The sequence below is a fragment of the Furipterus horrens genome, unplaced genomic scaffold (genome assembly GCF_987537825.1).
Source record: "Furipterus horrens unplaced genomic scaffold, mFurHor1.1.pri manual_scaffold_9, whole genome shotgun sequence".
NCBI classification, from domain to species: Eukaryota; Metazoa; Chordata; class Mammalia; order Chiroptera; family Furipteridae; genus Furipterus; species Furipterus horrens.
Window position 1 is genome coordinate 8,903,527 of NW_028327179.1, and position 21,064 is coordinate 8,924,590.

Sequence of the window (21,064 nt, forward strand, 5' to 3'; positions counted from 1 at the left end):
GGGGGCGGGGAGAGGCTGCTGGTGTACCCCGTGCTTGTCCAGCAAGTCTGACAGGACCAGACGGTATCTTTGTTTTCTTAGTGACAACCCTGTGGTAAAAGTTGTTACTAGTGGTGATAAAATCCCATTATCCATATGCCTGTCATTGCTTTTGGCTTCTTGAAGACTTTGTGTTGGCTTGTCACACCACTCACACATCAACCCACAGCCTGGCCACACAGCCTTGTTCCCTTCCTCCCAAAGCTGTGACTAGGGCCATCAGCAGGGGACGTGGAGCCCTGGGGTCAGGGTGGGGAGAGGTCCCTGGGAACACAAAGTGTGGGTGAGTCTGCCCCAGGTTCCATGCTCCAGTGGGAAGGCAGAGGGTGATGCCCGTGGGTGAATGTGCCAGGTGGGGCCGACAACGAGACGGAGAACCCACGTTCCTTCTAAAAGAGCATCGTGCTCAGTGCCAGCGGATGGTGGCCATGCTGCTAATCAGGCCCAGAGCGTGCCAGATCTCGAGGTGTTTTTCCAAGAGACTCTGAAAATCTGGAATTTTATGTAAATTCTCCTTATTAGATTATTAAATGTGAAAGGCTTATTCAAACACTTTTAAACCTCTGTGGGTCGAAAACAAACACAACAATTCTGCAAATCTCTTTTGCAACCTCTTCTCTTTATAATTGTAAGCACATAGAGGATTTTTAGCAGAAATGCACCAGGACATCGAGATGAGGTGAGAAGCATCTTTGTTACCAGTAGGGTCCTGCATCTTCTATACATTTGTAAGAAAGACTGACAAGGGATTACCAGACGGAGGGAGCCACACAGAGCTTCCAAATGATCACCTTTAGGTAGGATCTGTTCAAATACCCACTGTTCTACCTTTGAGCAATAGACGTGGCCTTTCCCACGTCCTTCACCTGGTGGGTGAGGCCATCATGCAAAGCCTTCCCATGGCGCCTCGCTGCACACTGAGGCAGGGGCTGTATAGTGAATACCCCATGTTTCCCTCCCATCCAAGAAAGCAAGTTGGGGTCTAAACAAATGAGGATGCTAAAAATATATGAATGGCCTCCCACCGACCTTAATTCGTTTTTTCGAAGTCAATGCATCCCAAGTGTTGGTATTTTACCTGTCATTTGTAACAGCTCCCTTGTGATACAGCCCCCACATTCTAGAATGGCATGGCTCAGAGATTTTTAAAAAAATAAAGACAAATAGGATATCCTGCTAAGCTTCCCAGTTAGACAGTGCTCTCTTTCTTCAGTGATTTCAGCGAGCGTAGGAGTGGCTGGGTGGACTCCCGCAGCTCCTATAGTAACCTTTGTGTATCAGTCTCAAGGATCTGAGGGATGGCACCAGAGACACTTGGACTCTTGGGAAAGGATGAAAGAGATAAAAGACCATGTTCTCCAAAGCAATCAGAGAGTTAGAACCCACACACTCTCACCTCTCTAACTGGCAACCAGGAGGGAGCCCCTCCTTGAACTGGTATTTGAATGACGTTAAATCATGTCCCTCCTAGTAGCCCACGTTCTCCGTGCTCTTTCCTCCAGGAATTGATCCGGAAGATGCAGAAGCTAAACACTAGAGTTTTTCCTGTTATTTCGTAATTTAGGAGGAGGACCTGCTTCCTTTCCACTGCACTTGAAAATGAAAATTCAAGAGGTGGGACTAGAAACCAGGTTCCGGGAAGAAGAGAGGCAAAGAGATGACTAGCAATCTGATACAGCGTGTCTTCTGGGGAAAGGTGTCTGGATCTTCAAGGCAGACTATGTCAAATTGAGAGCAGAAACAAGTCTATTTTTTTCTAGGTCATCATAGGGAACAAATCTAACCTATTTACAAGTGGTCTTGGGGGACATATCTTTAAATAGCTATCTTGTCACCATCCTTTTCGTCATCTTCCATGATCACTTTGGGTGTGTCCTCTCTGAGCAGTGTCACACCTGCAAAACAAAGCACAGATCTGCAATTAGGTGCCTCTAATTGAAACACTAGACAGCCTTTCAGCACAGACACAGCCCAGAGGAGTGTGGTGACCCAGAAATCCTTCCGGCCGGATCTGTAAAGCTAAGGGTGTCACCCAGGAAAGAGAGGGAGCTGGGTGGCCTTATTCAGTCGCCCCAGAGGAGCCATGGCTTAATGAGGACACCCACTTTGGTTGGGGAAGGGGTGCTCAGCCTGGGGGTCAGAGGCTACCTGCCCCTTCTTCTCTACATTCTATGTTTTTGTTTGTGACCCAGTAAGGGTTGAGGGGGAGCACATGGATTTTGGAGTCCAAATGATTTGGATTCTCATTCTGCCACTCGATCTGTGTCGGGCCAGTTAACACCTTCACAGCGGAGTGTTCTGTAATGGAAAGTGAGGGCAGGGTTACTCACAGAAAGGGTCATTCAGACAATTAACTAAGAAGTAGCAACAATGCTCAGCACAGGGCTACACCCGTGAGCAACTGGAAGTCAGTTTTTCCTCTCTTTCCACAGTTCGCTAGTGCATCTTCCCTTTGTAAAGAACTGGTAGGCCTCACAGAATCAAACTTGAATGCATTTCACTAACATCTGGGGAAAGTACTGAGCTTAGGCTCTGAACATGCCATTTCTAATTGCCGGTACTAGTCGATGATAAGGTTTACTTAGTTCAGAGCAAAATAAGAAAGTAAGAAATATGTAGTGAGTTTTCATACAGCTATGTGGCTATAATATAAAAACGTTGTTCTTTTTGGTTTTGTTTTCAAGTTGACTCTTTTTCTTCTTTGGGGGATTAAACGAGCTTTTCTTTTATGAAATTATAGGGACATTAGATGCTTTCTTTCTTAGCATCCTTATAAGACGAAATTCAACGTTGCTATCTATCCCTAGAGTGAGCTCCGCAGTATTTTGTTTTGAAATTTTACTGATCTGTGAAATTCTGAAGCCTGAGCAAAATTTTCTGGACTGTTCAGGCCAGAAAAGGCCATCATCCAAGGAGGCCTGGGTGGTTGCGCTCATCCTGTGGACTGTGAAGTAGGATCATTTTAACAACAAGGCAAAAGAAGCTGTGATTCAAGGCCAGCCCTCCATGGCTCTGTGGTGCCCACAGTCAGCCAGTTCTGTTTCCCACCACTGCCTTATCCTCCTTCCACCCCTCATCATTAGAGACCTTCCCGTTCATGAAGGATTTCGTCAAGATCTACACTTCAGGGAGGAAAGCTGTGCACCACAAGAGGCCTTTCTACAAACACTGGAAGCCGCCATTCAACAGCAGCAAATTAATGGAAACTATGTGTTGATCTTAATGACTGCTCATTTGATTCAGTTCCTAGTTTGTTCATATGGGTTCTTTACCAATTAGCTGATATTTATTGGAGAAGAAAACAGTTTCAAGAATCTAGCTGAAACTAAGGCTTTTACATAAATCACTTCTGAAACGCAGTGGGAGATATATTTTCTCTTGTACCAGCTGCACAGAGGTTTGGGTTTTTATTTGGAATTGAGGCGGTCTTGGTAGGGGAACACAGAGCTGGCCAAGCTGAGCCCGCAAACTTTCTGTCTTATCTTCCTTGATATTGCTTCATGTGAAGCTAAAATAGGGGTTAATTCAAAACAGGCAAGAGACTTAAAATTCCCAGGTCCCAATCAACTTTCTGATTATTTTGAGTATCCTTGAAACCTAGTTATATGAGATCTTGGGATTACAGGAAAGGCTCCTCCCTGTTTAAATCGAGGTCAGCCACCACAGTTAGCCCTTCCCAGAGGGGGCTAGGCTTTCCACAGGGACACGGGAGGCAATTGCAAGTGACAAGTGAGCTGGCATTTGTATTTGTAGAGGTAAGCGTTCACCTTACAATGGGAAATATATGGTAGTTCATAAAAATCCTGATGTTATGAGTATCATGGCTTAGAATGAGGCTCCTATCGGTAGCATCTGCATCTGCATGGTATCACTGCCTTCTTATTCTGGCTGCTTACCATTGTTGTCTTTGGTGAGCTGAGAATGAACAGGGTTTGCTAAACATTGTCTTTCTGGCTTAACCCAGTCCTGATCCTCCAGCTGTCCTGTGGAAAGGAGAGGAATGTCACGGAAGGAATGTCCTAGAGCCAGAAAGCTTTGCCTTTGGTGGTCATTCAACTTTGAGTAGGTCCCTTAACCTATCTGAGCGTCAGTTTATTCATCTGTAAAACTGGAAAGAAAAGAATTTGTATTTCCCACAGAGGGGCCATGCCACCAGACAGACAGATTTAGGACAACATTCTTGTAGGCATCAGCCACACCTTACCTGAAGCTCTGTTAAAGCACTTTGATGTTGCAGGCATCACTGGACAATATGTCCGTCTCCCCCATTGAATGGGAGGTTCTCACGAGGTATCTTAACATCCAGCACGGGACTTGGAATACAGTAGGGATTTAGAAAATGCCAGCTCTTTCCCTTCCACTCTCCCTGCAGGACAGCTTAGGTAACTTGGATGCTCGTTAGAGCTTGCTGTGCTCTCAAGGCCAAAGCTGTCAGTCCGAGGACTCTGAGGGTTGGTTAGCCTTACAGCAAGCTGTCTTAGACCATGATCCCACCCAGAGCACTGGCTAAAGCTGGCCACCCACATTCCAGATGCGTGCCCTTGATTGAAGGGAGCCAGGGTCAGACACTACGTCTTCCAGTAAGCCACACCAGAGAGGATGCTCTGTTTCTGGCAGGACAGAAGAGGTGTCCCTTTCAAAGGGGGTGTCAGTCTGCTTTCTACAAGTGCAGTAGTGACCTTCGGTCTCCAAAGGTTCATAACTCTGATCCAGTTTTCCAGCAGGCTTCTTTTCAATGATTCTGGCTTCATTACTCTTTACTTTTCCCTGGTTCCTATTGCCAAAGATTGCAAGGAAAGACTTCCTTTTCCTTAAGTAGATCTCAGCGACTCAGATTTCACCAGCCACAACCCAATGGTGCCTCCCACACAGTCAACAAGATGGGAGCCCCTGGCAACTGTGGACCAAGTTGGGAGCAAGCCTCAGGCTGGTGATGAAGCCTGGGAGGACTCCTCACTGAGGAGCTGCCTGGCAATCAGAACCTGTCAAATAAGCTCATTAACCTGGGGAAGTGAAGGCAGTGAGCCGGAGGGTTAGAACAGAGCAAATCCTTGTCCGGTCTGCACTTGCCAAGGGCTAACGAGAGGAGACGTCTCCGGAGTGCATTTGTCTGCGAGTTCCTCTCGACACCCCGATTACAACCAATGTGAGCATCTCTAAACATCTGCTGGAGGCTCTATCCTTATCAGCTTAACTGGCATTTTGATTACTGCCAAATCTTTAGATACTAAAAGGCTCTTCAGAAATAAACTGCTTCAGCTAATACGCTAATAAAAGCTAGAATCATAGAACACTATCTATAATTGCAAATACTCACAACACAGAGATTTGCTGAGTCAAGGAAGTTCCTAAAGTGTACAGAGTCTCTGGATAGACAGCCTCCCTCTCCATCTCTTTGTACTTTGCACTATTTGATAAACATTTTTTATTCAATCAGAAGCTGCTCTCTTACGGTGCAGCTATCAGAATGCAGGCCGCTTCCATTGCCAGATAAACAGAGGTCAATATTTTAGGAAGTTCCTTGAATCAGCAGGTTTATATGGAGAGGTAAAACATGGTGGCTAAGACAATTCTCACTTTGAGAAATGGTTTGACTTATCTCAAAGAAAATAGGGTTGAGCAGAGGATGAAGGGACACTAACATTTATTGAGGTATAGTGATCTCTCACTTATCGCAGGTATTACGTTCTAGATCTCCCGCGACAGGTGAAAATCTGCGAAGTAGGAACCTTACATTTTTGTTAGTATTTACTGTCCAGTACCGCAAAATCCTGCGATGTAGCGAAAAATCCACGATAAATAATTAAATATAATATTTTTAAAAATCCCGCGATACGGTGAGGCCGCGATAAGTGAACCGCGATATAGAGAGGGACTGCTGTATTTCAATAAGCCAGGAACTGGGCTTTATCTGCTTTATTTCATTGTGTCTACAGCCCAAGGAGACAGGTTTTATGGTCCGCCTTTCAGAGAGGGGTGAAGCAAAGGAGACTCTTTGGGTTTGTGTTAGTTGCCCGGGGTCCCAAAGCTAAAACGGAGCAGAACCAGGGACCAAACCCAGAGCTTTCTGACTCCAAGGCCCATGACCAGCGCTGTGCCCTAAGGTGACTCCTGGGCCCAGTCTTCCCCTAGAAGAGCTACAATAAACACAAATACAGGAATGGATACAAAACAATCAGTCTCCTAATGGAGAACTTGGAACGGCAGAATCGTGGTTCCCAAATAGAATATATTTAAAAAACGCAACTACTTATCGAGCAGTGCTATTTAGAAGGGACTGAACTAGACACCCAGGACAATGCCAGCAACTGAGGACAAACACAGCCAGCTCTCATGAATCCATCACACAAGTCATTGATGTCAGCCAGCTGAAATAACAGCTACAGCAACAGCCACAAGAACAATAAGAACAAGACTGAAAGAGAGGACAGCATCTTGGTGTGTGCACGCTCATGGATGATTCAGAGCTGGTTCAGTGTAGGAAAGGGTCATTTTGGACTCGGAGGGGTGTGTTTGCGTCAGCTGAAAGGTGAGTGGGAGCTGGAGAGAGGCAGAGCGTGGGGGAAACCTGTGAGGACTGGAGGATCAGTGCAGGGAGGAGAGCGTGTGACCGCTGACAAGCGTGGCTGAGGCAGGTCAGACCCTCCCCACCGGTCCTTGGGCCAGCCTGCAGAGAAGTGTCTCTCGGGCTCCATGCCACCTGCCTGGTCTGCTCCTTAGAGGTCAGTGACCCCGTGCTCACCCTGACAGCCTGTATGTGATGTCTTCTCCTGTGCTGTCTTTCAGTATTTTTCTTAATCAGATGAAATAATGGAGAAACACGGTTTTTCAATAACAACCAAAGCTCCTCTCCTCCCCGGTGTCCCTTGTGCATTGCTCTCAGGCTGAAAGTCTTGGTCTTTGCATGTGTATGTCTAATACGTAGCTAGGTCAGACTGCTGGACTAACACAGTACAATGACACCCTGCCCACAGGCAGGTGAGACGGACCTTGGTTAGAACCCTTGGTGTTTGAACTTTGAGCATAATTTGATCCATTCACCTATCATCTATTCATCCCATCATCAATCCAATGATTAAATCAGCCAGCCAGCCATCAACTTCATCCACAGAGGACTTCAAAGTGGCTAAATTACTTAAATAACCTATCAGCTTCTTTATCTGTATAAAGGGAGATAATAGCTACTTCATTGTGTTATTCAGTTGATTTTTAAAATTCCATTTTCTACCACTCTGCCCCAACACTCTATATAGAAAACACACACCCACATGCACACACACTGTAGTATCCTCTAATCAAGAATATACATGCCTGATCTGCCAGTTTGCACATAACATTTTCAGAAACAAGACTGTACCTTTACACACTGGCTGCCCCCTACTAGCCTGGGTGTTGAACAATATTCAGCAAAATTTCTTGGCTTGATTTGACATATACTAAGATAGCTGTTCTTATTTCTGCATCTCTCTCTTCTCCCCCCCGACCCTTCCCCTCTCTTCCTCCTGTTCTGAGGATTTGGTCAATGTATCCAGGTGTCTCAGGAGAACCAGCCATCAGCTACGGAATGCATGATCCATGGAAGATGGGACAGGAGGGCACTTCACCCTTCTTAGGGACCGGCTGACATTTCTATTTCATTGGATCAGTGAGTCTGGCCAGCTCTGCTGAAGTATGAGTAATGCTCTGACCTGCTCCCCACCCCACGTCAGCCCTGGGGGAGCTGCCAATGAGGGTACACCTGAAAGGCAGCAGTAAACGATGCTCCTCCCCAGAGCACTTCTGAGCCACACAGATTGCTGGGCAGGACAAAGGCCATGCCCGTGGCACCTCCAGATGGTAAGGCTCTTGACCTGTTCCCATCACCCCCTGCAAATGGCCTGCACCAGCTTTTTTTACCTGCTGCCCAGGGGGACATGTGCAGGGCAGGCGTGTCTTTTCTCCTTGGCTTTTTCTGTTCCAGGTCAGTGTTATGAAGAGCTGGACTCATTTTTTCCTTTGGATGTCTGTTCTGGACCTCGTATCGTTTAAGCGACTGCTCTGACAGCACACCTGCATAGGTAGGGGGACAGAGGGAGAAGCAGGGTCAAATACATACATCCTCCCAGCCACGGTCTGTGCACCCAGCTTCACACACACACCGGGTGATGGCTGCCACTGTAGCCTTTCAAAGTTATTTTCACAAAAGCGTTTTCTAAGAATCAGCAGCCATTGAGGCTACACGGGAGAATCTCTATGCGAAGGGTTTTCTGTGCCTGACGTGAATGTAATATCACTGCCACCATCACACCTTGGAAGGAAGTGAAACAAGAGAATGTGCCACAGGAATGCAGCTGACAGGTATCAGACCCGGGAATGGCGCCCAGGGGCGTCTGCCTCCTCCCTCAGAGAGAGGGGTCATTTGCTGCTCCCCAAGCCATGTGCTCAACTCTTCAATGACGTAATTAGTTCTGTTCCTCTGCCCACCTGCCTTCTCATCTCTTCTATACGGCAAACGGTTCTCCATTGTTTATAAATTCTCTGAATACAGCCTTCTCTCTGACCCTTCCAGAGTCCCCTGCCCAGACTGAGCTTCTGGGCCCTTAACTAAGGACCTCCAGTATGACCTTCTTACTGCTTATTTCAGCTATTTCTGTGCCTTTGTTTATTGAAAGTGAAATTTATTGGGGTCACACCGGTCCCTTCCAGAACACTGTGTTCTTTTGCTTTGTACCCTTTCCAGTGGGTTGTGAATAGAGAGGACCTTAAATAAGTGGGCTGGAGTGAGGGAGAAAAGGAAATAAGACAAAACGAAACAGTTGGGAAAAAGGGAGTGTCACATGTCATATGCAAGGTTGTCATAAGGACACGTTAGCTGTTCACCAAACCATTTTGCTTTGCTCTTGGACACAGAGCGGGGCTACATTTCCCAGCCTCCCGTGTGGTTGGCTGAGGCTGGGGACGCAAGGAAGCGATGCGACTCCCTGCAGGCCTGACCGTCCTCCACTCCACCCCACCCCCCACCCCCCGTGCCTGCAGGATGCAGGACGCTGCCGGAGGCTGGTGTGCACGGTGACTTTGGAAGCCGCGTGTTGACGATGTCTCCACCCCCATCAGCCCGAGTCCCTGGATGACAGTTGGGGGCAGAGCTGGCCTCCCCACCCCAACTTCCACTATGGTGAGTGAAAAATAAAGTTGTGACATCCACTAATACTTTGGAATGTATCTGTTATAGCAGCTGGCCGTATTGTAACTAAGATAGATGGAGAAATGGTACCAATGATTGGAAACCACTCAAATGTTTCAGAAAGAAATTGTAGCACTGATGTGATAATAGTGGCAAACAGGTCCCCTGTCCAGGTGTGCAAACTGACCCCGTGGTCCTTACCTGATATAAAGGGCGGGATGTGCAGTGCCGGCGTGTCTTTCCTCCTTGGTTTTTTATCGTCTGACTCAATGTTCAGGGCGACCTGCACATTTTTCCCCTTTCTGGGCTTCTTTTTGAGTTCGCAGTCCTTAATGAACTGGTCTGAGAGGTCATCTGATTTTGACAGGATGCAAAAAGAGAAAGAACATGAGAAGGGGCCCAGTCACAAACCAGTCGGTTCCCAGTTCCACCTGATGGGAGGAACAGAAGTCACTGGTCTGAAAAAAAAAGTATTCCTTTACTGTGGTCTCTAAACAGAGAACTTTAGTAGCCTTGCGTGAATACCTATATAACATGGAACACTAGAATTCTGTAAAACTCCAAATAAGAGAACTGAAATGGGATGGGTAATCAAGGCCAAGAGAAACTCTGGGAGAACAGGTTCTCTGGGCAAAATGCACCTTCTCCATGTCCTTTGCTCCAGGCTGGCCTTCTCTGGGACCCCCAAGGACCAGTACGGACCTTCTGCTCTCCTGGGTCTTGTAGTAGGGGGTTCAGTATTGCTCACTTTCACTTCGCTGGCCAGCTACGTCACACTGCTGAGTCACACTTGGGCTTCTCGCTGGTCTTTTCACTGGCTTTGCCAGTCTCCTATTTGCCCAAGAGTCTTCTTAGAGATCAAGGATTACACTCTTTTTGTAATTTTATTCTGAATCGCTTCTCCTTCCCATAAATGCATGTTGGATGCTGAGGAGGTAGAGTAGGACCTATCTGAGTTTAAATCCTGCTCTGTCACTTGCTAGTTCCGAGAACTTGGCCTTAGTTTCTAGAAACTTTCATGTCTTCTCAACTTTTACAGTGGAGAGAGACAGAGAGAGAGACAGAGACAGAGACAGAGAGACAGAGAGACAGAACTAAAGTTGACAATGTGGGTAAAGCACTTGATACATTTGATATATTTCAGATGCTCAAAAAATGTTCACTCCGGCCATTGCCCACCCCTAACACGTTTCATTAGGCTCAGAGAAAAGCCCCTGATATTCCTAAATCCTTCCATACTGACCCCAGTCCTGGGTGTCCATTCTCGTTGTCTAAATACCCACAGAACTTTTGCTCATGTGACACCTATTAAAGATGATCTAATTATGTTTACTACATATGTCTTCTTTGCCCTCTTTGATGACAGGTATCTTGTGTTTTCTCTCCTTAGCAACAATGAATAAATACCTGTTGAGTGTATGCTTAAACAAATGAACTCAAACATATTATGTACAAGGACCTATTCTGTTAGAATTTAAAGACGCTAGAAGGGCAATATACCTATTTGTCTTCTCTGGAAACTCACTATTGCCTGGATACGGTCTGGCTAGATCTACAACTATGAATGAATTTAGGGAAATTCGGAGATTAATTGGATCTTTTCAACCTCCCTCCCTTCTTTTTTTCCTTTCTGTCTCTTTTTATTTCTATTTTTTGAAAATATTCAGGTCAATTTCTTTCCAACGTTGACAAGTAAATGTATCAAACCTTTTTACTTCAGTTTTGTGGATCTAGACATAACCTGTGTTATTATTCATTTATTTATTCAACATACCTTGATTAAGCCAGGCCTTGGGCAAGAATAGGACTAAAATGACAAGTAAGAAATGGTCCCAGGTTTCAGCTTGCTTATGGTCTGTGGGGCTTTATAGCTGGGTGATCCTTTGTCTTATGAAACTCAATATACATGAGGAACCTAACATCAGAAATATTTAATAAACACAGGGCTATTATTTAACAATCATTATGGCTGAATCATCAAAAGATCACAATACATAACCAAGAAATCAAATAGCATCATTCTCTTTGGACAATTTAATAGTAATAAACATTTCCTTTCACTGAAAAACATTTAATTCCAATCATTTCAATTTAATAGACATTAACTGAGATTGTACTACATGTAAGACACAGACTATATCTACTGTCATACTAGGTGATTTCAAATCATTCTAGTGTGTGGAACATACTAACACCTTTTTTGATTCGTCAGTACCTGTGTTTACCAGAAGGCCAGATGAAAGGCTGAGGGTTACATTGCTGGTGGGGTAAGGTCATTGGGATTAAATCCAGGCCCTTGGGACTAGAAATCTTCCTGCCTGGCTGAAAATGCAGTTTTCCAGATTTGCTACCACACAGCACAGTTAATTTCCCACAACTTGATACAAACCACAGACATTTGTTGTATGAATGAATGTTGCTCAGAATGGGTGCTGACCGGCTGTGGGGTCCCCAGAGGTACAGGCTAGACAGAGACTAGTCAGGGGTCACCATTCCACCCCAGGGTGTGACTCAGTCCACAGTACAGAGATCAAGACACTTGCTTCCATTTTGACTTTTACTTCAATTACACATTTCCCCATTTTTGGAGAAATCTTGACATAAAATATCTGATGGCAAATGGGGAAAGGGCAGGGAGGGAGAAGCCATAACCAGAAGAGGCATAAACAAAGGCTATGAATATGCAAAAGGCTTATCCATCAAAAGTCTGAGTGTCTCATTTTTAGAAATGGGTAGAGGCAGAGATGTTTCTGGTATTTTCATTACAAAGGTTATGCAAAAAGTCAGTTCTGGAAAGGAAACAGATTGGCAATAAAGCAGAAAAAGGCTATTTAAAATTCTGCCTTGATAGGCAAAGAGAGATATTTGAAATATTTTATTGGCACTGCACACTAAAATAAGTGTGCCGGGAAACACTGGAAATGAGCTACGCTGCCACATTCCATTTATTGCCTCAAAAACGCTCTGCCTGGAACTCTTTCAGACCCCCCCAAAAACGACAACGCCTTTTCTCGCTAATGAACTTCTCCTCATTGCTTCGTCTAATATTTACACGGCAGACCCCACGAATCCATGGCTATTCGTCTGTCCATCTGGTGCCGGCTCTCACCAGAAGGCACGCACTATCAGGTTGTTGGGGACCTCCCCCTGAGTGGCCTGCCAGCTGAACGGCAGAGACCCTTCTTTCCGACTTCCCACTGGGGCACTTACCTAAGTGGCTGCCACGAGGGTCGAGCTGGTCCAGCCTGTCTTCTGAGCGCTCCAGAGGCTGCATTTGCTCAGTGGACATCATCGAAAGGGGGTTGGTGTGTGTATTTCTTCCCCAGCCCCACAGGAGTATAAGACACAAGTCCATTAGGATGTCTTCTGTTCATTCATTCACTTGTTAAATAAGTATATTTACTGCGCACTTAGTATGTTCCCAACTCAATCCCTTTTTCCAAGTCTGCCCTTTCTACTTAGCTACTAGAATCGCTAACGTAAGATTTAAGCTAGCAATAAAATAAATAAATCTCTCATGTACACATGCACATGGATTTATGGGTAATTGTCATATATCAAACGTTCAATATTTGCCCTCTCAGATGCGCTATGGGGGTGTCAGAAGGAACACATGTCAAGTCTGAATTAGAAATGAGTTAGCTGCAAGTTCCAGGAAATATTGATGAAACCTTACCTATATTTTCTCTGTTGAGTTTTGCAAAATAAGATTATGCCTGCTTCACAGATGAGGAAACAAAGGCTCAGAAAATTTAATTAATTTGTTTAATTACACATCTATTAAATAGCCATGTTTGGACCCAGATCCATTCCTGCAGACTTCCGTTAGACACTCAAGTCTCTTAAAAACAGAGTGAATTTTCTGAGCCCTAATTGAACATGGCTTCTGGTTTTCAACAGTTGCATCCGATAACTATAAAGTAACAACACTTCCTCCCTAGCCATACTATGATGGTGGTAGAGAGGTGGTAGGAAAAAAATCTCGGTCTTGAAATAGATCTTTATTATTTTCTCCCTAGAGATTCCTGACATTAGAGCAAGTCTGTTCCCCTCCCCTCCTCACCCCCGTCTTTCCTAGACCACAAAGCCATCGAACATTCCAGAGCTATTAGTTGTAGATATTGTCCAGGAAAAGTGGAAATCCAGAATGAACACAGGTCAGGTCTGAATGAGAAATGCATTAGTTGAGATTTATAGGAAATCTTCATTAGAGTCTACCTAGATTCTGTTTCCTGAATATCTTTCAGATAATTTATTACTCATGTCCTACCATAGCAAGAATGTTGGAGAGGAGTAAGATTAAAATGACCCATTGGTCCTCTTCTCTTGAGATTTCTAGATCCCTGGCATGCAGATGAACACATGGACCAGCGAGACTACCATTTCAAGCTCAAAGAATTAGTTCAACTCAATTGTCTTATGAGGAAGAAGCCGATTTTCTCCGGGAAGGCTGGAGGGCCTCACCCCCTGCAGGCTGAGATCATTGCAGAGCAGATGGAGCCATTAAGGGATTACTTGAGTGGCTTTTAGTGTCACTCGGAGCAGACTGATTGTACTGAGTGACCTCAGCAGAAATCAATTCAGACCGTTGTCTTTAGTGTTTATATAGAGACTTCCAACTCCCCAGGACCATCAAGAAGTATGCTGTTAACTTGGGTGCAGCCCCCACCTGCTTGAGTGGAGCGAAAAGCTATGGACCATCTCTCAGGGTGAGTGGGCTCAGTGCTGAGGTCTAGAGGTAAAGTTACAGCCTCAACTATGGGCTGTGCACCCACTTAACTCATCCTCCTCTTCTTTGGGCAGAATGACCTTCACCCTGTCATAGATGTTGTATTGAAAATCACCCCATGGAGAGAACCTGGTCAACATGTTCATTCTCCAGGAGAAGAAACTGAGGCTCAAAGAGGTTCAAATGACCTCCTATCAGTTATACACTTTCAGTGGGAGTCATCAATTGAAGCCAGGGCCCCTACCTCCTGCTCTAGGTCCTATCTGACAATAATACCCCTGTCTTTCCCTGCAACCCAAGCTAAGCTGTTCTTTGTACTTAGCTCCCAGGACTGCTCCTCTGTGTTCAGTAGATGGCTCTTTAATGGAAACCTGAGTTTTTAAGTCAAACAGATCCAGAGTAAATCTCAGTTCTTTAACTAAAAAGCCACATGACTGCGGTGAAGGAGCTGAACCATAACGGTGTAGGGAAGGCAAACGGGAGCCCAACTGCCATGTTATGATTTGTGCTCTCTCTCCCAGCAAGCTCCTGCTGCTACGGCAGAGTTTGCAAAGGGTGGCACCTTCGTGAGCGCCACCTGGCACCCAGGGACGCACGTCCTCTTCTGCACCCCCCCACTCTTACCCTCGTTTTCTTATCTGTAAAATAGAGACAATAGCGTCGATCTTGTAGAGTTACTCTGAAAATTAAATAAGATAGCCTCATATTTTGCATATTGTAGGCAACCATTGTTAAGTAACATTGGCTCTACCCAGCTGCATAGCTGGTTAATGAAGACCAGGTGTATAACTGAAAATTCTATAAGCTTATTGACTCTTCCGTTTTCATCTAGATGCTGAACCACGGGACGGCCAGCCTTCACCTGAGCAAGACCATTATCGCTGGGCAGGACTTGAGAGAGGGGCCCGCCCTTGGGAGGTGAATTGTGAATGTGTCAGACATCACCAACCTGACACCTGCTTCCTTCCAGGATAGCACCTGGTGTCTGTGGGGAAGCAACACTATTTTAAGTAAGTGGGATTGAAAAAACTATGGTGGTGAACAGGCCAGGGGGCTGCAAGATGATTTTTAGATTTGCAATTTTCTGTTATAAAAATACCCTGTGCTGGGAAGGGGTGCGTTTTGCCCCCAGGATTAGAAGACACTTTTATCATGGATGATGTTATTATGATCTTGGCAAAACAAACACGCAAACAAAAAACTCTTCACATGAAGGAAAAAACAAGTAAGGGGAGGATAGAGATACTTGGAGTTCAACATCACCTTACTAATAACTGTCATTTTACCACCCTGTTGAATGTTAGGATGAGATGACTCAACTCCCCATTTCTGTCCTCGGGAGAAGGGTGCTCTGTGGATGAAGCCATTGTAAGGCATGAGCTGGTCTAAGTCTTGAACTGAGAAACGGAATGTCTCTACTTTCTATTCCTGATCTGCCGTGATTCTGCTCTTAACTGTCTTCACCTCCAGCAGCAGTGAAGGGACACCGCTGTCCTTGTGCTGCCCTGACCGGGTTTCATCATCTCCCTCAGCAGCTCCCTGGAATTTGGGAACATTCTGAGCACCTACACACCTGCTCCCCGGGGTCTTTGGATTCCAACCCAAGGGCTAGGGCCTTCAGATTGGGGGTCTTTCATAACTGTCCTCTGGAACAAAGATTTGTGACCCTTTAACATCCTCTTGTGACTTAGTGGTTCAGTGTGGTTTCTGAATTGTAACATTCACACAGTGATGACCTAGACTGTCACTGTGATTGTCAACATCCGCCCGCCCACGCTCACCGGAAAATCCAGGGCCCACGTGCTGTGGACATTAGGAAACTTATAGTATGGACACCCCAGAGGAGTCTCCGGAAGCACCGCAACCACATGCATTACTTCTGCAGCACACAGAGGGATATTTGCACTGAAGGGCATAATTAACGACTCAGGAAGATTCCTATCCTTTCAGGTCAGGTGCTGCTACCAAGTGCACTTGGGTCGAACTGAACAACTTCAGAAAATTTTTGGTTTTCAGAGTGTTTCAGATTTCTAATGAGAGGATAAAGCATCCTGGGTCTGTATTACTTTTTCCATTGTTGTCATTTGAGAGAATGTGGGTGTTCTATTGTAGCGTGTACAAGGGACCAAGCAACATCATTTCAGGGGGCCGAGCTGGTTTTCAGGACCTCGATGCTAAACTCTTGCAATTAACTTCCTGTTGCTAACTCTTACACTTCAAAAACAACAACAGCAACAATTTTTCCTCCACAGAGAGACACCTGGAAAGCAAATGTCACCAAGAGAGGAGAGATATTAACTGATATTAACATTTTGGAGGGATTATTAATGACACAGGTCATTTCCCCCTTTGAGAACAGGTTCTGAAAGATCCAGGGCACTGGGTGCTGGGGAGGGGACCTCACCCACTGAGTTGCAGAAGGACAGGCTGAGAACCCATTTGGGGGAGCCTTCCTCCACTAGGCCAGAGCTAGCTACTATTACAGGAAGACAGGGGTACTATTTCTGCAGCTAAAAAATATCGGTCAGTTCTGTTTGAGGTCCGAAGCTGGCCTGGGCATTTTGTTCTTTCTCCCCACACAGAGAAGATTTCCCAGTTGGGTGTTAGAATACATAGTTTACTTCACGGACAGAAAATTCCTCACTGACCGCAAGCATTTGGTGTCGGGAGGCCAAGATGGGGTCAAAACAAATGTTGGGCTACTTGTGCCATTCTCTAGTTAGGGCACTGTGGGGAAGCTATATGTCCTCTTAGAAACTTAGTTTCCACCATTGCAGAATGGGACGATAGTGGCCTATCTCTAGGGCTGTTGAGAGAATTAACAGCACAGTGGGCAGAGCCCCCAGCCCAGATCCCAGCGCGCACACTAACGCCGGGAAACGGCAGGTCCCTTCTGTGCTCTTTCAGCCTCCCCTGGTGTTTACAGCAGGTGTGTCCGCCCTGAAGGACGAGAATCATCTCGCCCTGTCTCTGGCCTTTCTTAAGCAAAAGATGAGATCAGAACCACACAAGGTTCAAACCAACGGCAATGTCTTGGGGACACGGTAATACTGATTCTCAGGGAGGAGCGAACTGACACTTAGTTTAGCTGGGCGGCATTCTAAAGAATTTCCTCAAGGTCACCAGGCCTGGATTCACACGATGGAAGAAAAAGTGAGAAAGTTTTTTCCCAGGCCAAGGCGGTGCTTGGCAAAAGGATGCTCTGCTTATGTAAAATTCATTTCCTTGGTCGTATCTCTTTTTAACCTGAGGATGGCATTCAGGTCAAAGAGTACCACATTTCAAAGTCAAGCTTGCTCATTTAGAAGACCTACATGTGCAGTATTCTTGGAGGACTGCTTTGAAGTAGGGCACGGAGTGGGTTTTGATGCGCACACTCTCCCCAGCTTCCAGCTGAGGTTCCGCGTGCGGCTGTGTGAACACGCAGCTACGCCAGTGCTCAGCTTGAAACTTCTAATTTAATTTGCAAGGACCCTGGTTCTTACCCCTCTCAGGGCTCCACCTCCCTTGGACAGTGACTGGGAAGTGGTGACTGTTCCTGCTTCCGACCTCATCCCAGTTTATTCTTACCCCAGAAAGTACCTTTCCAGCCCCCCAGCCCAACCACTCTCTGCAGCCTTCTTTGCTCAGCAACAATAAAAACACTGTCATTTATTAGAAACTTGTTTCTCTCCCCACAAAAGTTCTCCAAGTGAAAATCCGAAGCACTTACCTCTCCGTGCAGGTGCTGGGATGAGAAGTCCCGAGGCGGGGAGGGCGCGTGTCCTCCCTGAAGCTGGGCTGGCTCCTCTTTGGCTGCAGTGGCTGCAGCTCCAGCTCCTCTTATCAAGGGACCAGCTGCACTGTTGCCATGGGGATGCTCCGCTTCCCAGGCGCCAGGGCAAGGGGGATGGAGCGGGAAGGAGGGCTGATCTCACAGCCACGGGTCCCAACTGCAACCGCCGTCCATCACAGAGACACAGCAACACAGCACTCACAGTTGCGCGTTGCGTGCCTGGTGTGCAAGGCTGGAGAGATCTGGACACAGCAGCCAGACCCTTTCATCCCCCCAACAACCCTATGCGGCAGGTTTTTTTTTTTTTTTAAGGGTGTGTGTGTGTGTTTGACTTTGCAAATATGGAAATTGAGACACAGAGAGGTTAAGTGGTTTGTCCCAAAAGTACCGCCAGCGAATTCTAACCCTCAAATCTATTGAGTTCAAGTTTAAAGTACTTTCACTCACACACTGCTGCCTCTGAGAGACCAGAGGAAAAACAGTAGCAATTGCTGACAATTCCATAAGGCTTTGCATGTGCCAGGCAGTCTTAACACGTATGGACTCTTAATCCTCGCAACCACCTTGTGAGGAAAGCTGCTGCCACCGTCCCCACGGAGCTGATCAATCCTTTCCCCAAGGTCTCCCTCCTAGGAAGTGGGAAGGCTAGGGTCAGCCCTGGGCAATTGACTTCTAGAATCCATGCCCTTGACCACCTTGGGGTTACTGCTCACCAAAGAGAGCATTTCAGAGAGAAAGAGCACAGCAAAGGGAGTGGCCTCACCAGAAAGGTCGCCGTGGGTAAGGCCAGGGATCAGGGATCACGTGCTCCCTTATAGGAATTCAACCGAATGGTCCCCTCGTGCACTGCAGGAAAGGCTTGGGGCCACAGGGTGTGTAAGCAAGGTGGGGGTGGGACCTGCCCTCTGCTGGAGAGGGAGGGTCTGTGTTTCCAGTGAGCTCCTGTGCTGATGGAGGTGCAGCGGCTTGTAGTCACTAGTCTGGGCCTCAAGAGCAGGGAGGTGAGTCTGGGAGGTCGGACTGGAGGGGTTTGAGACACCTGAGCGTAGTCGAGAGGCTACCCCCAGTGACGCCCAAGAGATGGGTTCTCACAGGAGGGGTCTCTGGGTGTCCACGCGTGCTGTGTTCTTCCCTTCCTGAAGCTGCGGGCAGGGCGGGCCGGGAGAGGCCCCTCTGTGGCTTCAATGACCTCTTTGCCCCTGGTATTGAGTTCATGAGGGTTGTCACCTTCCCATTTGCCAACATCCCGAATGACAGGGCTAGAACCCTAATAAACTCATCTGGAGGCTGACTCCCAGGGTTAGCACTTCTTCAGAGCTCTGGTAACAAATCCACAGGGAGGGGGTTTCCTTGTTTGATCCAGTTTGTCTTGGTCCTTTCTGGACCCTCCTAATTAGAGTTGGAGGCCGCCCGAAGGGAAAGCTCCCAGCTGGGACCAGAGACCCCGGGACGCCGAGGGGAAGTCCCGGGAATCAGCTCTCTGTTCCAAGCTGCCTGCTTCTCGCTTCCAACCAACAGCCTTGCTGGCCACTGGGCTAGCAGCATTTCATTTCCAAACTTAAGTGGGAAGAACATACTTTCTTCCTATACTCTTCAACTGTTTTTCAATTAAACCTTTTTTTTTTTTTAGATAACTGTAGATTCACATGCAGTTATAAGACATAAAGCCGTTTCCTCCAACGGTACAATCTTGCAAAACTATAGTATAGAACCTCAAACGGCATATTGATATGGATACAATCAAGATACAGAACAGTTTCTTACCACAAGGATCCTCGTGGTGCGCTCGCATAAGCCACACCCGCCGCCCTCCCCTCCCTCCCTTCCCTCCAGTCCTTGCCCTGCCCCTTGCGACTCCTTAACCCTGAGAGCCATTAATCTGTCTTCCATTTCCATAGTTTTGTCATTTCAGAAGTGTTTTATAAATGGAAGCATACAGTATGTATCCCTTTGGGTTTAACCTTTTTATTTTTCCATTCAGCATTATTCCTGGTGATTTATCCAATTTATTTCATGTGCCAATAATTTGTTTCTTTGTATCGCTGAGTAGTACTCCATGGTATGTACCGGAGGAGTTTAAGCATTCACTTGTTATCAGACACCTGGATATTGTCCGTAATGTGTGCAATTTACAAATAAAGCTCTTCTGAAAATTCACGTACAGGTTTTTGTGCAAACGTAAGTATTCAGTTCTCTGGATAACTGCCCCAGAGGGCAATTGCTGACTCTTAAGGCAACTGAATGTTTAATTTTACAAGAAACTGCCAAAAAGTTGTCCACGGAGGCTCCACATTTCCTGTTTCCACCAGCTCTAGGTGAGTGATTCAGTTTCTCCACATATTTGCCAGCATTCCGTGTTGTTATTTTTTAAGTCATTCTCCTAGGCTGTCGCGATATCTCATTGTGGTTTTAATTTGCCTTCTTCAGCTGACTACTGCTGTTGAACATCTTTTCTGCTTGCTCTCTGTGTGGTCATTTGGTGAACTGTCTCTTCATGTCTTTCCCCTGTTTTCTAATTGGATTTTTATTTTTTTACTGTTGAGTTTTAAAAATTCTTTATGTGTTCTAGACACTAGTCCTTTATTAGTAATGTATTTTTGCCAATGTTTTCTCCCAGTTTATAGCTTGTATTTTCAAACTGTCAACAAGAGTATCCCATAGAGCAAGTTCTAAATTTTTATCAGTCTCACTTATCATTAAATTAATTTTAAAGCATATAAAGTTGAGATTCTTTCTGAGGCTCCTCAGAGAAGCTGAACTGTGTCAGGAATTTTAAAACACTCTTTTGTTACTTAATTTCCCAAGTTCAAGGGAATATTTTCAAAGAGAGAAGAGTATGAATTCTTTATTTCCCTGTCGAATAGACGTGTGTGTGTCTCCCAAGTTCAGGTTGTTGTTTGGGGTGGCTTTTTCCAGGGCTTTCTATGCGTGCTTTAATTGATTATGCCCAGCCCCCCCTTTAAGCAGATGTAAACAGCAATGAGATGGCAGATGGTAATGAAAATCTATACCTCGGAGAGCTCTAAATAACAGCCACATATGTGCAGCGTTGAAGTCAGAGACCCTTGGCCCACAGAGCTCCCAGTGTAAGTGCCAGGGGCCATGTGTCCACGGAGTGATGGGTAGGTCCAGGACCCTCTGATGGGTGGCTGATGGCTTCTGGCTTCACTCCTGATGGATGCCCAATGTAACTAGCTTTAAATGAATATGCTTTTATTTTCATCTCGAATATTCAGTCTTAATGAATAAGAATGATCACAGTGATGTACATTTCCAGACAATTTATTTCAGTCAGTAGCCTATAACATGTGCACATTGAATATCTGCCTTCTCAAATCAATCTAAGGCCGTTTCTGTG

The 21,064-nt window shown here is 45.9% G+C and overlaps 1 protein-coding gene across 1 annotated transcript; it reads right to left on the reverse strand.

The window, feature by feature from the left end:
* Positions 1 to 1,225: 1,225 nt before the first annotated feature.
* On the reverse strand, positions 1,226 to 12,519 carry PPP1R17 (protein phosphatase 1 regulatory subunit 17). Its single transcript, XM_090287788.1, has 4 exons — positions 12,413 to 12,519; positions 9,404 to 9,556; positions 7,936 to 8,088; positions 1,226 to 1,934 (listed from the first exon to the last, which is right to left on the reverse strand). The coding sequence occupies exons 1-4, from the start codon at positions 12,492 to 12,494 to the stop codon at positions 1,855 to 1,857; spliced, it is 468 nt and encodes a 155-aa protein (XP_090143914.1). The 5' UTR covers positions 12,495 to 12,519; the 3' UTR covers positions 1,226 to 1,854.
* Positions 12,520 to 21,064: the final 8,545 nt, after the last annotated feature.

Bases quoted from the DNA above. Each gene is read 5' to 3' on its own strand.
- PPP1R17 (XM_090287788.1), bottom strand. From the start codon at position 12,494: ATGATGTCCACTGAGCAAATGCAGCCTCTGGAGCGCTCAGAAGACAGG. The intron at 9,557-12,412 runs GTAAGTGCCCCA...TGTCAAAATCAG, and splicing joins CCCTCGTGGCAGCCACTTAG to ATGACCTCTCAGACCAGTTC. The intron at 8,089-9,403 runs GTAAGGACCACG...CTACCTATGCAG, and splicing joins CATCCCGCCCTTTATATCAG to GTGTGCTGTCAGAGCAGTCG.